A 17,073-nucleotide genomic window follows, 5' to 3' on the forward strand; every position below is an offset into this window, starting at 1 on the left:
CTTTATTGAATAGAACTTCAAAAATGTTATAGCCAAAATGCTTGAAAATATGACAATACACATGTTCAGCTAATTATGTTACAAAATGTTAAAGTTAATAAAAACATTCCAAAAGGTTTCTGCTTCTAGCTCTCAAGGACAAGCAAACAAATCATGTAGCACCTTTAGGAAGGAACCTGATAGTAAGAGTTGTGTTATCAAAGCAATAAATCTAGAGGTAAAGTTGGCCTATAATACCCATCCCCTTCTTTTCTTTTAAAAGAAACACTTGAGTTTAAATCCACACAAAAAGTTCCAAAATTATCCTTATTTCAATAAATGTATTTGTAAAGCATATTGGAAAATATTTATGGTGGAAAATGTTTTACAAAATATATTGTTGACTTCCAACTCACGTTTCCACTTAAATCTTTGGTGTTTGTTTCTCAAATGTTTAAGATTGCATAAGCTTATTTTAACATTTTATATTTGGAAATATTTTGTATCTAAATGCAAGCCTTCCTATAAGAACTGCCTAATATCTTTGTTATATGAGTAGTAAAATATTTTAAGTACAAATATAGCAAGACTATTTAATGCTAGATTAAATTACTAAATATGTAATGCCATTAAAGTACAAAATATTTCAATTAATGGGAAAAGTTAATTACTGGCAACACACAAGTAAAACCTCACCCATTGCAAAAATACAAGAAAATCTTCATTTCAAAAATCATCATGTAAAGTTAATAACTTAGGCCAAAGACTTTCCAAGAATTATTTAATTTTAATAACTACTTTAAGAACCAAAAACTTATATAAGGAATAGAAGTTTGAAGTTTTTCAAAACAAAATTTCATTTCCTGTCAAAGTAAACAAATTTTTAAAAATCTCAGAAAATATAACAGTTAAAACTAACTTTATAAGTTATCTAAATCTTTTCTGCCACCAAAAAAGCAATTAAAATGTTGCATCTTCATTAACCAAACAGCATATTCAGAAGCTGAAAGTGTCAACTAGCCAATAAAAGCATAAAGCCATTAAAAAAAAAAGTAATAGCAACTTGAATCTAAGCATTAGATCTCTTTATGTTCGGCATGGAGTCCAGTATTGGGAGTGGTTTCCTGCTGTAATTCGTGACGTGAATCTCTACATCTACTGGAGGAAGGAGAGCAGGAAAGGTGCACAACAAATCCTTTCTTTTGAAACAAGTTCAAATGGAGAGTCCTGCCCACGCTCTACAGGTTGACCATGCCCAGTAGAATTACTATAGCCCTAGGGCTTACAATAATCCTTGGGTAAACAAACTTGCAGCTCCTATTTGGAATTATTATTAGAGAGTAGCTTCCATATTGCAAAGTCCAAACAGCTCTCATGCCTTTAGTGAGCTTTGGAAATTATGCAAAGATTGGGCCTTTTCTACAATAATCTAAAAAGGATATTAGTTGAAACAAGGAAGTAATTATGTGGAACTGTACTCCTTTCTTGATACACAAAAATAATAGCTATTGACATTATATGCATATCTAATACTCATTGAAGAACAATTAACCCCTAAAATTGATTTTAAAATACACAAAGTTTTCACAATCCAACTTTAGTGATTGTAATACAGAAGTATCTTACCTTCCATCTCTATCCCAATCATACACCTCTATTTTAATCGTTCTGCAAAAAAAAAAAACATATATATATTTTTAAAATGCAAGTTTTCACTAAACACCATGCTTAATTTTTGAAAAAATATGCTAATGAAAATGCACTCTGTTCTGAAAGATTAGTTTTCCATTAAAAGCAGAAAGATCAGACAGTCTGGCTGTTTGCTCAGTTTAAGTAGAAAATACTTCCTTGAGCTATTTAGTTATGATTTCCCATTATTTAACATTTTTAGCCATCCAGCACCCTACAAAAAACATTTCATACCAGCTAAGATTTAATACTAAATTCATTTTAGTCCAAGTAATTTTCTTCAAATAAAAAAAAGAAAAGAAACGAAAAGAAACGAAAAGAGTTAATGAAAATAAATACAATTAAAATTTCATTAAGGACAAAATTGTTCTTTTTACATGGGATTTATGGGATCATTTCCACAGAATATACCTGGGATTCAAGCACAAAACCGGTTAACAAATTACAAGATTTAGGAGTGTACATTCCTTTCTAATACCATCTCTCACACATTGATAATGCAGAAAGTTCAACAGTGGGGTGCTCCAGAGTTCCGGCTAGGATTGGTGTTATTTAATATGTCTATTAATGATCCGGAAAAGGGCATGGACAGTAGGCAGGCAAGATTTGCCAAAAAGAAAAAAAAAAGTTATTTAGGTTAGTCAAAAACTAGAGAAGACCGAGGAACTTCAGAGGGTCAATGCACATGGGAAGTAATCATATGAACTACCCTACACATTTCTTGGTTCTTAATTAAAAGTAACTAACTACTCAGGAAAAAGACCTGTTGCTGGGGACAGCTCAATGAAAGCCTCAGCTAAACATACTCTAATGGTCAAAATGTCAAACTTGCCCCATATCTCTGCCACCTCAGAGGTGGGGAGACTGACTGTGCCAGCAGAGGAAAGAAAACCCTTGCCCCTTCCCTTTAAGGAGCACATCCCTCCTTTGCCCCCTCCCCCCCTGCTCCTCATGGGCTTGAGGATGTGGGGGCTCTTTTACTGATTAAGCAAGAATAGGAGGAAACGGCATAATCCTACTAGCACTTACATACTCAAGGGGTAGGTTTATAAACACTTTCCCCTATCCAAACTGCTATTCTGCACCCAGGACCAACAAATCCCTCCTCTCTGGGACTAGAGTAGGACCAGGTTTGCCCTTTGGCAGCTGGGATAGAATCACCAAGTTGGCATAGGTGTTGTGGGTATTTTCACCTTCTTTTCAGTGGCTCAGTGACCGGGTGGATAGATTAGATTGTAACACTCATGTCAAAACATAGCAGGTACCCAGTGCAGATGCTTGTACAATAGGGGTCTGGTTCCCTGATAAATAGGAACGGAAGCAGATTAGAAGAAGGCATCTCCTAAAGAAGATGAGGAATGGAGTTTTGGCTTCTAAATCTGGTATAGTGAGGAGACAAACCTTCTTTCTTATACCATCGTATTTCATGTGAGGAGAGGGCACTGGGATCCCAGCTGGAGGGCATAAGCGCCCTGAAAATGGGGGCTAGAAGGACAGAAGGGGAGGATAGTGAGAACTTAGCGAGTTGGGGGGCAGCCAGCGCCAGGCTGAGAAGGAGGGCCCCAGGGGTTGCTACCAACTCTCAGGCCCATTCAAGCCCCTCCTGGTTCCACTCCCTGGCCTGATCCTGGGCCCTGCAGCAGCCACTTCAGCCCACCTGGGTGCTGCTCTCACCTCCAAGCTGATGCCCCCACAGCGTATTTCCATTGCAGGGGTGCCCCCCTCTTCTGTTGACACTGGTCCCAGGAACAGTGTGGGGACCAAGTTAAAAGTGTGTGTGGAGGGTGAAGAAAGCCCCCATCCCTCAAGTAGAACAGGAAGGCTGACAGTGGATGAGTTATAACCAGACGGTTTCCCAGATGTGTTACTTAATAAAGTTACAGCCTCGTTAAACCATGTTCTTGGTATCTTGCCTTTTTTTCCTGTGGTGTCTGGGACAACACTAGGATGCATATATGGAACGTAAACATGATGCCATTATAATAAATCAATAGAATGCCCACACCTTACCATGTTCAGAACTGGTCACTGCATCCCAAAAAAGTTATAACAGAAACAGACAGGACTTAGAGAGTCAGGTGACAAAAATAACTGGAGACCTGGAAAGATTTTCATGAGAGAAACTGAAAAACTGAGAATATGACAGAAGCCCTCCCAAAATGAATAGCATGCAGAAGGTACACCAAATGCTCCATTTACCATTTCTTATAATTAAGGCTAAGATTCTGTCACACATATTTCTAGTAAAAGTCATGGACAGTTCACGGGCAATAAAGAAAAATTCATGAAAGCCTGTGACCTATCCGTGACTTTTACTAAAAATACGCATGACAAAATAGTGAGCTGCAGGCTCCCCACATCAACCAGTGGGGGCTGGCTCGGAGGTGCATGGTCCCCCACCACCCTGCCGCCTTGGAGCTCCGGGCACCCCTGACTCTGCCCCATCTAGGAGCTGCCTGTGGGAGAACCCGTCTCCTTCTGCAGCTGGGAGCTCAGGCCCCAGCAGTTCCCAGACGCCAGGGGTGGCGGGGAACCCTACAGCTTCCAGGTGCTGGGGGCTCAAATCACGGAGGTCTCTAGAAGTAAATGATTCCATGACTGCCATGACCTCCATGACAAAATCATAACCCTACTTATAATACAAGGACCATGGGACATTCAATGTAATTGAAAAGGTTAGCAAATTTAAACCAAGAGGAAAAACTTCTTTATACAACAGATAATTAAATTGTGGACTTATTGCCACCAGATATTATTACGGATGAGACCTTTCTAAGACTAAAACTAGAATTGGACATTTACATGGATAATGGCTATATCCATGAATGTTAGAATAAAACAAAAATAAGGATCTACAACTACCCACTAATTGACAATATTAGGAAGAAACTCCAATTAAGGATGAATTATTCCTTAATTGTATCCTAGAGAGTATTTTGTACCTCCTTCTGAAGAATCTAGTATTGGCTACTGTCTGACACAGGATATTGGATTAGTTTAGCAATCATATCCAGTATAGCAATTCTTATATTGCTAGGTATTTCTTAAGATTATTTATGCATTCATCCAACATGCACAATGTTGACAATGTGTTCTTTATATTTTAGGAAATTATACCCTAAACTGATGAACTATTAGGCGCTTATCCATCCATAAGACAGTCTTCAGCATCAGAGAGAGCAGCAAATGTTGAATGATAAAAACATACATGAAAAAAAGTTTCCCTACCCGTTTCCCTGCCTCCCACTCTTTATGGGTGATTGGGAGAAAATTCTCCTGCTTCAAGGGGTCACTGCTGCTAGTGTATACAGTATTGAAGAAAATGGGTTCCTCAGAACACACACACTAACAGACCTTGTTAACATCAAACATCAAGACTGATATGTAACAAAAACCACCAGGAGATTGTATCTTCTCAGAAAAACCATTTACTGGAAGAGGAACATTCTGTTTTCGGAAAAGCTCCAGTACTGAATGGACTCTATTCAATATCAATGAGGTGAACTAAGGACATAAAATAATATACCTACTGATTTTCCACCTCCTTTTAAAACACATTAGATTAATTAATTTTGGTCCTCAGATCAGGTTTGATGTTCTTTCCTGGAAAGGAACTCTTTCTTGGAGGTATGCTTCACAAATAGTTGAATGAATCAAAGAAAAACCCAATGCTTTGGGAACCATTTTGCCTCTCTGTTCTCTTGTAAAAGAGGCAATGAGGGGCGGAGATGGTCTGGATGTTCTCTCTCTCTTCCAAGTAAAATTTAAGGACTTAGACCGCATCATTTAATATACAATATATTTTTTAAAAAACATCTTTCAGGTTCATGGAGAAGGAAATGAAGGATGCTTCCTGACTAGTGTGAAAGTTACTCTTTAGAACAAAGATGAAAACATCTCCAAAGACTAGTTTGTCACACTGGTGAAAAATTATGAAAATTAGACTGGCACTGGAAAGGGAAATACCCTTGTTAGTTTATCATAAAAAGTAGCACATCACAAGAAGTCTGTTATTCTAGCTATTTGCTACTTGACTTCAAGATCTGAGAGGAATGCTAGTTACTTAGCCAAACACACCTTGGCACTTCAGCCACAAACCATGCCACAGTGACAGATAGCTGAAAACTGTCATGGTAAATCAGTTCCCGAGACAAAAGGTTGTTTATGTGGTGGCGAGGGCTTCTGCATGGTCCAAAGTGTCAGTTCAACAAACCAGACACTTGGGAGACCAACTTGGTGCAATTTTCTTCGCAACTTGGGAATAAGGGTTAACAGAGAAGGTATGGTAATGCTGGAATTTTTACAAAAACAACAGATAACTTGTCTATGCCTTTTAATGTGGTTCCATTTATCTGCTTTGGAATAGTTACACTTTGCAATTGTGGCAAATAGCCAAATCTCCCATGAGTTCTCTACCCCCACTACAAATTAGATAATATATGTGGAAAAAAGGCTTCTCCATTGCTTAGGGTACATGGTAGAAAAACTCAGCCAGTCTCTAGTGATATTTATTTTCCCAGCTATGTGAATGACTGAGTGTCAAAAGTTTCTTTTCTGCCCATTTTAGGATGGGTAACTCTTCTTTGAGCAGGCTACACACTATCCCCAAACGGTTCCATGGTGAGAAGGCTAGCTATTCATCTTCAATTTTATACATTTCACATGAGATGTGCAAGAGATATTTAAATGCGTGTTCAAAACCTACAGATTCTGAAAGTTCACACTGGTGTACAACTGATATTATATACCAAAAGGATTTCATTTAAGTTTCTCGTATTCTAAAACATTTTTTCATTATAGATTTTTCACTCTGAGAAAACAGGTTATTCTTTCCCTGACATGAATGAAGTTTGATGGAGGAGATCTTCAGAAAGTTGCAATTTGCAAGTTGCATGATGATAGATCTGTAAGACTGATAAGATCTGAAAATGCTTTTATAAGAATTACTGGATTAATTAATTCATTACCCGAATGTGTATTGTCTTCACCATCATTAGCAACATATCTTGAAAGAGTTCAAAGTAGAACTGGCTACAAAATCAGTAGGTATAATGGCACTACCCGAATGTCAACGTCTTTAGTGAGAAAAGATGCATTTATATCTGCCTTCAAGCCCTTGTCACCTGTATCAAACATATACCTCCTTTAAAGTGCTTTCCTCTTCCTGTCTGACCGGTCAAATGAAGCTGTTCGCTATAAGTGAATATATAATTTCTTAGAGCCCTCTGAAATATGGGAATTCATAAAGAGTTTCATAACGAAATTCAAAAATTCCACTTATCCTTGAGGAGTGTTTCATAATTTATTAAACACCTTTGTCAGCTAAGATTTATTGTCCAGGCCCTTTTCAAAACACAATTGATCCTTTTTGTCCTCTGGTTTGAAACATATGTGGACAATTCTTTCATTTTTGTAATGATTGGGAAAAACTTTTTCCTTTACTATAGACAGTAGTGCAATATACTGAGACAAGAGCCTTGAACTCTACTCTGCTTGTGTCCTCAATATTAAAAATACCCAGGAAGGTGTCCTCAACCTACAGTTCCAATAAGAATGTTAAAGAAATTTCCCCTTCTCCTCAAAAATTTTGGGTCAGTTAGGCTTGGATTTCTTTGTATCCTTTCAGGAGAGAAAGGCTTGCTAGGCTTATTATCATGAAAGTGTGGTTCTCAACTCTTGGTGAATGAGAATGCTTCTTGCTCTTATGCTGCTTAGTACTGACTACTTGGAATAGGCTGAGTGACAGATTGCGGTGTATATTTTTGGTGTTCATTGAGGGCTGGGTGAGATGTACCAACAGCTCCAGATACAAGGTTGAGACAGGGAAGCAGGGACATGATAAATGGGCTGAGAGGGGCCAGTTGCAATTGCAGCAATGTCTCAGTGCACCTAGAAAACACTGGTGGTAACAATGAGAGGTAGTCAACATGTAGAGTTATACTTTTTTTTTTCTTGTGGGTCCTGTCAGAATTTAATGCGGAGTATGCTTATTTGTAAGAATTTTGGAGATGCCAAACATTTCTCGACTCTGCGCATGGTTGGGTCTTGAGCTGGTCTGACTCCTATGTACTTCAGGTACCCAGAGTCCAGCTGTCACATACATAAGGACCCTGCAAACAAAAACCATTTGATAATACACCTTATTTTTCTGGGACTTTTTCCCAGCATCCTCTGATGTACAAGTTCCACCCCCGAGGGAAGTAGTGCATCAGTATTTGCTTCTCACTGAAGCAGAGTAGAAACTAGTTTCTGTGCACAGTAGTAGCAGGGACTCTTTTGATGGAGAGAGGATTATTTACTAGTTTGAATTACTCATGATACTTGCTGCATGATTCATATTTTTGCCATGTTCATTTATGTGAAATGCCTATTTCTTGTGATTTATCTCCTAGCTAAAAGGAGCTTTGTTCACATCTAAGTAAAGGATTCAGATAAATATTTTTTAAAATGTAACCAATGTTTTGAACTAATTTTGTCTTCTAAAATGAAGATTAAATAACCCAACCAAAAATTCAGAAGCAGCAATGCTTACAGAAGTTATTCACACAAGAATTTGTAAGTGAAAAGAAAATTATCTCTGCATATAGAACTCAGTGTTTATCTTACCTGTCATAGTCTCCATTACACAGTGCTCTGACAGAGATCTTGAATGCCTGCCACACTGGATTTAATGTATTTTTTACAACTTCTGTCTTGTGACTGATCGTAAAACTGAAAAAAATAAATATTTTTTCACTTTTGAGTGATCAGATGTGGAGTCACAAATATGCAGAAGTAGTCAGTCAATCTCTTTATTGCTCTACCTCAGTATTTAAATAAGTTAATTCTAAAGCTAGTATACAATCTAAAACAGACGTATGATGAAGTCTAGGACTAGGAAGATTTTTACCTAACTGGAAAAGGGCAGACTTTAGAATTTATAAACTTGTAGTTGTGCCAGTTCATGACTGCAGTGTTCATTTTAACTGCGGTATTTGGTTCTATAAACGTTGGAACTCAGAGAAGGTTAGCTGGGTCCTTGTTACTCTTTGACTGCTTGCACAGGGAACAACTCTTGAGCTATTTTTCTGGACTTGGACAGACCTACTTCAGAGAGATCACAGGACCCTTCTAATGCATGGCCTAGCTCTAGAAAATGTATATGGACCTGTTTTTTTTTAAATGCAGATCATTTCTTCTGAATCACGTGATTCTACACATCCAGAAAAAGTTGCATGTATGTGGCCACTGACACCCACTGGACACGAGGCAGAGAGAATCCTTTTAGAAAGTTCAAACCTTGAAACCACATTCACTGAAGGATAGTAAGTTTTAGTAATCTGTCCATTATCTGAGAACAGCTGCAGGATACATAAATTGCAACAATCAGAAGGAACTACACTGAAATAGGACACTTAAAACGTTGAACAGACCCAGAAGCTGGTTAAAAAGAACAGTGAGTGCAATTGACTTTAAAACTTGTTTCATAGCTTGCACCACTTTGTTTTATCTTCCGTATGGATAGGAAATGTCCGCACAGATTGACTTGGAAGGAAATCCCAGGTGGACTATTCTGTGTATTGGGACCATAGAATTTTTGGTGGAATGCACAACTACTGTAGTCCCAGGAATCAGAACAGAATTTGGATTTGGGTATTCTGCAAGTTGTTTTCTCAGGCCAGTAGAGAACCATAATCCTCAATCCTGCTCTTGGAAAAAGATTTCCAAACTACACATGGAAAAATATTTACTCCACTAAAAAAACAAATCAAAATCTGAACAAAAATTGTGGAACATTGTAAACCTCATGTCCAATCAGCCTGCCCTTATCACTTCTCATTTTCCACTGCTTTGTTTGTATACACAAAATTGTAAACTTAGTGAGGCAGACCGAGTAGTCCTTGTCTGAGCAGTGTCCAGCCACTATTGCTGCTATGTAAATAATAATCATTTGTTTCTGGAGACAGGTTGTAGCAACAGATAACCATAGATGCCAAGTTTTGTGCAGCTCCATGTGACGTTTCTTGTCAGTGAGAAATAGTCAATGATATCCCATTCAGGGTCCGTTTGTGTATCAATTCACATAATTTCTGTTTAGAGATACCATTAATTTATTTTAAAAATTATCTTTTGGCCCTCATTTTACATTCAAAATAGTGAAAACACTATTGGTCAGGAATGAGATTTTGTACCTCAAAAATCTCAGGGAAGTGGCATTAATGATTTGGGTTTTGTTTCTTTTAAAATAAAGAGCAATATGATGGCACATCTCTTATATTCACGATTCAATTAACCTCAATGGTGTTGAATAAAATTTTAAATTTTAAATGTTTTTTCTTCAGAAAAGAGGACTGCAATGAATTCTAATGTGGCATCTATTTATCAGTTATCTAAAATAAGTTAAAATGTATTCCCTATAAATGATTCCATTAAATGGGAGTTATACTTTGGATATAGAAGTTAAGTTTTGATACCTAAAAGCACTTTGTAGCTGACCTGAAAAGAATCTATTCTACTTTAGGTTTGGAATTTAATACTAACAATCACACTGTTAATTGTTTGGATATATTGGTTACCAGTTTTATAACAAAATAATTACATCTCTCTTTTCGAAAATTAGAAGAAATTATTGATTTTAATCATATGTAAGATCTAACCTGAGCACTATTAGCTGTTTTACACCTAATTGTTGAGTTAGGGGAATATGACTTATTTAGATAATGTACAACTAAGATGTGTGAAAGGTTTATGACACATAGCTGTTTATAATTAGACAACAGATAAAAAAAAAGAGGTTATAATTTGAAAGGTTAGGACTCTCTAGGCCTAGTGCTTAGGGTGCCTCTCCAGTCCAGTCTTCTATTCAAATCAAATAGGATCTTGCAGATTTCCAGCCCAGGCTCAATTAGAAGAGCCCCTCTGAACTGCAGATTCCTCAAAAGTCCCACACAGCCCTGCTTGCAGCTATAATGTCCGATAGTCACACCCTGTTCCAATGACTGGCTTCTGCTGCAGCCTGCTCTGTACACAGTTCCTTGGGGATTTCTCCTTGCATCTGGCTTCCCTGGTGCTCCTAGCTCCTAAGCTGCTGCTATTTTCCAAGAATCAGATAATTTCCTGGGTCAGGGTCTGTCCTTCTATCTGATCAGGAGAAGGGGATGTGCAAGGGTGAGGGGGCTGATGAGAATGACAGTTTCTTGCTTACCAGGTTCATCAAAATCCTTTCCTAAGCTCCACAAACCCTATCTTTTATTCTTGTTCGTATTGTGAGGGAGCCCCTGAAGCTCTGAGCCAAAGCTGGGGAGTATCGATACAGCTTCTCACAGGAGTTCTGAAGTGCTGCTCCTTGTGTCCCATTATAATCAGATTTAAGGGGCTACTTGTAGGGTTGCCACCTCTGAGGTACAAAAAACCTGGGCATCTGGGATGATCCTTAGGTCATAAAATTGGACAGCTCAGTGTGTGCACTGAACACCCTTACAAATTATCTAGGACAGCTACCTCAAAAAAGGGATGATCTTCAGAAAACCGGGACAGGCGGCAACCCTAGGGGCAAGTAAGGAATGAAAGGCTCATTGTGGTCACTCTCAGCAATATACAGAGGCAATTATGCCTACTACTGGTGGGGTGTGGTTCTTAAGGACAGGGCTCAGCCACACTTACCAACACTCAGGAGGTTCCCCACTAATGGTCTATTGACTGTCTGAATGCATCAGTGGAAGGGAGAGGAGAGAGTGGCCTGCAATTTTTCAATAGAGGCCCAAGTACTTCCCTGCTGCACTTTATAATCTTTAGGAGCTGAGCTGTTCCAACAAACTGCCTCAGAGAGGCACAGTACTTGGCGACAGCCACTTATATAGAACAGCATATGCTCCAGAATTTACCAGTAAGGCTAGTTCCCCATGGACCCACCATCAGGCATGGCTAGCCTCTGGACTGCTACATTCTTGAATATGACAATGACAAGTATCCCAGAAAGGAAGACTCCAGAAAACAGGTTAAGCCAATTGCTAATAGACCCACATAAGCAGTCCCTGGACCAGGAATTAGTAGATCAGATATTTCTTAAGTGGAACACAACAGAGATAAATCTATTTTAGTGACTTAAGCATGAACGTAGAAGACAGACACATCTGAAAATCATTTATGTATTGAGTGGTTTTGAAATTTTGTTCATAAGTCTTTTTCCCCTCAGGACTCTAATGAAAAGGTTAAAATAGGTCTCTAAACTTGCAACAAAAGGACTCTTCTCTAAATCAATCTTTGTGCATTAATATATTCTTCACAGATGCATCTAGAATTCTATTAACATGTTAAGGTATACCATATGATCTATTTTCCACAGTAATAAATTCCATGCCATTTTTTATAGCACTCCAGGCTTACTCATAAACCCATCTTTAAAATTCCTTAGTTACGTTATTTTAACTGTGTGCTAAAATAATAGTCGTATTTCTACACTGCCATAACATTATCTAGTTCAGGTAAATGAACTTGTTAAATAGTAAACTATATTCCAAGCAATTGTTGTTATGAAGTTACAGAATAAATTAGAGCTTGCAGTCTGACAATCATCATCAAAATGCAATAACTATATTATAACTACCAACATCAGATATCTCTATTGTCTTTATAATTTTGTTATCTACCTGCCGTCTTCATTGCTTCGATAAAATACTAGGAAAGGGTCAGATTTCCCAAAGAAGTCCTTCTTGTCTAACTTGTTTGCACAAAACTGCATAAGTACAGAATCCTAAAAAAGAAATATAGACACAAATTATGCTCAGCATGTCATCTGCAAAAATAAAGAACAAACAACAAAACAAAGTAGTTCATTTATATGTGATCATTTAAGATTACTCACCTTCAAGATAATCTCTGCACATTCACATTCTTGGGATATGCCAACAGTGCAGCTTGACCCAGTGAAACCTTCTAGAAGCAGTGCTCACTGAAATGCTCTCAGACCCCTTTTGTATCCAAGCATTTGGAAGGCAGTATTATAATAGGGAGACATGTGATGGTGCACCAAATGCCTCAGTTCCTTCCATTGCCTTCTTGGATCCAAAGTTGAAATTATGACCGAGTAAGAGGGGAAGTTGGGTGGGGAGTGCGAATATGAAGAGTTCATCTCAAAGAATGTGGTTTCAGGTGAGTATCCTTCATTTCTTCTTTGAGTGGCCTCTGCACTTTCCTACTCTTAGGATAGTTTGATAAGCAGTATTCTTGTCTCTGGATAGTACAACATGGAGTCCTAGTTAAATAGATTTCAGAGTAGCAGCCGTGTTAGTCTGTATTCGCAAAAAAGAAAAGGAGTACTTGTGGCACCTTAGAGACTAACAAATTTATTTGAGCATAAGCTTTCGTGAGCTACAGCTCACTTCATCAGATGCATTCGGTGGAAAATACAGTGGGGAGATTTATATATATATATATATACACACACACACACACACACACACACACAGAACATGAAACAATGGGTTTTATCATACACACTGTAAGGAGAGTGATCACTTAAGATGAGCTATTAAAAAGCAGGAAGGAGGGGGAGAAGGAGGAAAACCTTTTGTGGTGATAATCAAGATGGGCCATTTCCAGCAGTTAACAAGAACGTCTGAGGAACAGTGGGGGTGGGGGAAGAAATAACATGGGGAAATAGTTTTACTTTATGTAATGACACATCCACTCTCAGTCTCTATTCAAGCCTAAATTAATTGTATCCAGTTTGCAAATTAATTCCAATTCAGCAGTCTCTCGTTGGAGTCTGTTTTTGAAGTTTTTTTGTTGAAGGACACTCTCAGGTCTGTAATCGTGTGACCGGAGAGATTGAAGTGTTCTCCGACTGGTTTTTGAATGTTATAATTCTTGACGTCTGATTTGTGTCCATTTATTCTTTTACGTAGAGACTGTCCAGACTCCTCAGGCCCTACGCTACCAGCACTCCCAGCTATTTTTGAGACACCACTGACTTCCTGAGGAAACTACAATCCATTGGTGATCTTTCTAAAAACACCATCCTAACCACTATGGATGTAGAAGCCCTCCACACCAACATTCCACAAAAAGATGGACTACAAACCATCAGGAACAGCATCCCCGATAATGTCACGGCTAACCTGGTGGCTGAACTTTGTGACTTTGTCCTCACCCATAACTATTTCACATTTGGGGACAATCTATACCTTCAAATCAGCAGCACTGCGATGTGTACCCGCATGGCCCCACAGTATGCCAACATTTTTATGGCTGACTTAGAACAACGCTTCCTCAGCTCTCGTCCCCTAATGCCCCTACTCTACTTGCGCTACACTGATGACATCATCATCTGGACCCATGGAAAAGAAGCCCTTGAGGAATTCCACCAGGATTTCAACAATTTCCATCCCACCATCAACCTCAGCCTGGACCAGTCCACACAAGAGATCCACTTTCTGGACACTACTGTGCTAATAAGCGATGGTCACATAACCACCCTATATCGGAAACCTACTGACCGCTATTCCCACCTACATGCCTCTAGCTTAAATCCAGATCACACCACACGATCCATTGTCTACAGCCAAGCTCTACGATACAACCGCATTTGCTCCAACCCCTCAGACAAACACCTACAAGATCTCTATCATGCATTCTTACAACTACAATACCCACCTGCTGAAGTGAAGAAACAGATTGACAGAGCCAGAAGAGTACCCAGAAGTCACCTACTACAGGACAGGCCCAACAAAGAAAATAACAGAACGCCACTAGCCGTCACCTTCAGCCTCCAACTAAAACCTCTCCAACGCATCATCAAGGATCTACAACCTATCCTGAAGGATGACCCATCACTCTCCTAGATCTTGGGAGACAGGCCAGTCCTTGCTTACAGACAGCCCCCCAACCTGAAGCAAATACTCACCAGCAACCACACACTACACAACAGAACCACTAATCCAGGAACCTATCCTTGCAACAAAGCCCGTTGCCAACTCTGTCCACATACCTATTCAGGGGATACCATCATAGGGTCTAATCACATCAGCCAAACTATCAGAGGCTCGTTCACCTGCACATCTACCAATGTGATATATACCATCATGTGCCAGCAATGTCCCTCTACCATGTACATTGGTCAAACTGGACAGTCTACGTAAAAGAATAAATGGACACAAATCAGATGTCAAGAATTATAACATTCAAAAACAAGTCGGAAAACACTTCAATCTCTCCGGTCACACAATTACAGACCTGAGAGTGGCTATCCTTCAAAAAAAAAAAAAAAAAAAAAACAGGCTCCAACGAGAGACTGCTGAATTGGAATTAATTTGCAAACTGGATACAATTAATTTAGGCTTGAGTAGAGACTGGGAGTGGATGAGTCATTACATAAAGTAAAACTATTTCCCCATTTTATTTCTCCCCTCACCCCACCCCCCACTGTTCCTCAGACGTTCTTGTTAACTGCTGGAAATGGCCCACCTTGATTATCACCACAAAAGGTTTTCCTCCTTCCCCCCCTCCCCTTCCTGCTGGTAATAGCTCATCTTAAGTGATCACTCTCCTTACAGTGTGTATGATAAAACCCATTGTTTCATGTTCTCTGTGTGTGTATATAAATCTCCCCACTGTATTGTCGACCGAATGCATCCGATGAAGTGAGCTGTAGCTCATGAAAGCTTATGCTCAAATAAATTTGTTAGTCTCTAAGGTGCCACAAGTACTCCTTTTCTAGTTAAATAGAGACTGTAATACTACTTCACCAAACTGCATCTGATCTAGATGCCAGCTCTAAGGAATATTTCTAACTTTATGAAATAGAGTTCCACGTGGCAACTCTACAGATTTCTAATATGAGAATATTGTAGCTAACAGCACAGACAGCAACTCCACCAACAGTATGTCAAAGACAGGCCACAGAAGCAGCCCATGCTCTAATCAAGTGCATTCTAAGCCCTTCTAGAAGAGGAACAGACGTAAGTTTATAAATCTCTCCATACTTATTCTAATTCACTTAGAAAAGCATTGGCATGTGATTGCCTGACTGTTACTCTTTTCTGAATGAGAGAAAAAAAATAAACCTAGGTGACTGCTTGTACTCCTTAGACTGAACCAAATAGAGCATTAGCCCTCTAAGTTGTGCTTCCCTGAGTGAAAGTAAAGCTTGGGAAAATATACTGTCAAGTTTATAGACTAGTTAAGATGGAGTTTTGTTACAACCTTGAAGGGAAATTTCAGGTGCAGACAAAGGACTATGCTGTTTTTGTGAAAGACTGTAAGGGAGACAGGGGAAATCAGCCATAAGAGCCTGCAACTTGTTCACTCATCTAGTGAATTTAATAGCTACCATAAAAGCTGTCTGAATTGTGATATGAAACAGGGAACAATCTTCCATAGTCTTGAAAGGAAGTTCCATGAGCTAAGTACTAGATTGAGGTTTCATGTAAATATGGACTCACTAATCAGAGGGCAAATGTTCATTAATCCCTTCAATAATCTTCTTATAGCATGTCTAAATATAGTATATTGCTTGACTACACTTTGATGGTATCTTGAAGCCAAGATGCTTGTGAGATGTACTTTTACTGACAGTTAGGACAGCCCAAAGGATTTAAAATGAAGTGATTACTTCGGTATGGACGGAACAGGAGCTGACGCTTGGTTCATGTTATTGTGGGTTACACACAAAAAGAAACTTTTCCACTTATAACTGGTGAGTTGACTGCTTCCTGGAGTTCAATAGACTCTCCTTTACTTTTTCCAAACGGATAGCTCAAGTTCTATGACCATGCCTTCAAGTGGAGAGAGTCTGGATACGGATGGCAATACAATCTCTCTGTTAGGTCAATAAGTCTGGAATTGCAGAAGACAGATAAAACCCTTGTGATGGTCACAGTATCTGAGAATGACTAATGTCTTGCTCAAGCCAGGGCAATCACAATAACCTTGGCTTTGTCTTATTTATTTTCCAGTGAACTCTGAATTAGAAGAATTGGGGAAAATGCAGAGAGGAGACTTCCCTCACAGTCTAAAAGAAATAGAATATCAGGGTTGAAAGGGACCTCAGGAGGTCATGTAGTCCACTGCCCTGCTCAAAGCAGGACCAATCCCCAACTAAATCATCCCAGCCAGGGCTTTGTCAAGCCTGACCTTAAAAACCTCTAAGGAAGAAGATTCCGCCACCTCCCTAGGTAACACATTCCAGTGCTTCACCACTCTCCTAGTGAAAATATTTTTCTTAATATCCAGTCTAAACCTCCCCTACTGCAACTTGAGACCATCACTCCTTGTTCCGTCATCTGCTGTCACTGAGAACAATCTAGATCCATCCTCTTTGGAACCCTCTTTCAGGTAGTTGAAAGCAGCCATCAAATCCCCCCTCATTCTTCTCTTCTGCAGACTAAATAATCCCAATTCCCTCAGCCTCTCCTCATAAGTCATGTG

At 39.0% G+C, this 17,073-nt stretch overlaps 1 protein-coding gene across 17 annotated transcripts in view; it reads right to left on the bottom strand.

Moving 5' to 3' along the window:
- The window catches only part of CPNE8 (copine 8), a 279,857-nt gene that overhangs the window by 143,266 nt on the left and 119,518 nt on the right, over positions 1-17,073 (bottom strand). For 14 of the 17 annotated variants that reach the window (XR_006275544.1, XR_006275547.1, XR_006275546.1 and 11 more), the window contains 3 exons: positions 12,297-12,400; positions 8,275-8,379; positions 1,606-1,647 (listed from right to left, as the gene is read on the bottom strand). Coding sequence is in view for 11 of the 17 variants with exons in the window: in XM_038399049.2 (XP_038254977.1) it covers positions 1,606-1,647; positions 8,275-8,379; positions 12,297-12,400 (251 nt within the window). In the remaining 6 variants the exon portion in view is untranslated. Of the gene's footprint in view, positions 1-1,605; positions 1,648-8,274; positions 8,380-12,296; positions 12,401-12,511; positions 12,648-17,073 lie in introns of those variants that run through there. The other 3 variants (XM_038399150.2, XM_038399069.2, XM_043496549.1) reach the window with 3 other exon arrangements.

The sequence above is a fragment of the Dermochelys coriacea genome, chromosome 1 (genome assembly GCF_009764565.3).
Source record: "Dermochelys coriacea isolate rDerCor1 chromosome 1, rDerCor1.pri.v4, whole genome shotgun sequence".
NCBI classification, from domain to species: Eukaryota; Metazoa; Chordata; order Testudines; family Dermochelyidae; genus Dermochelys; species Dermochelys coriacea.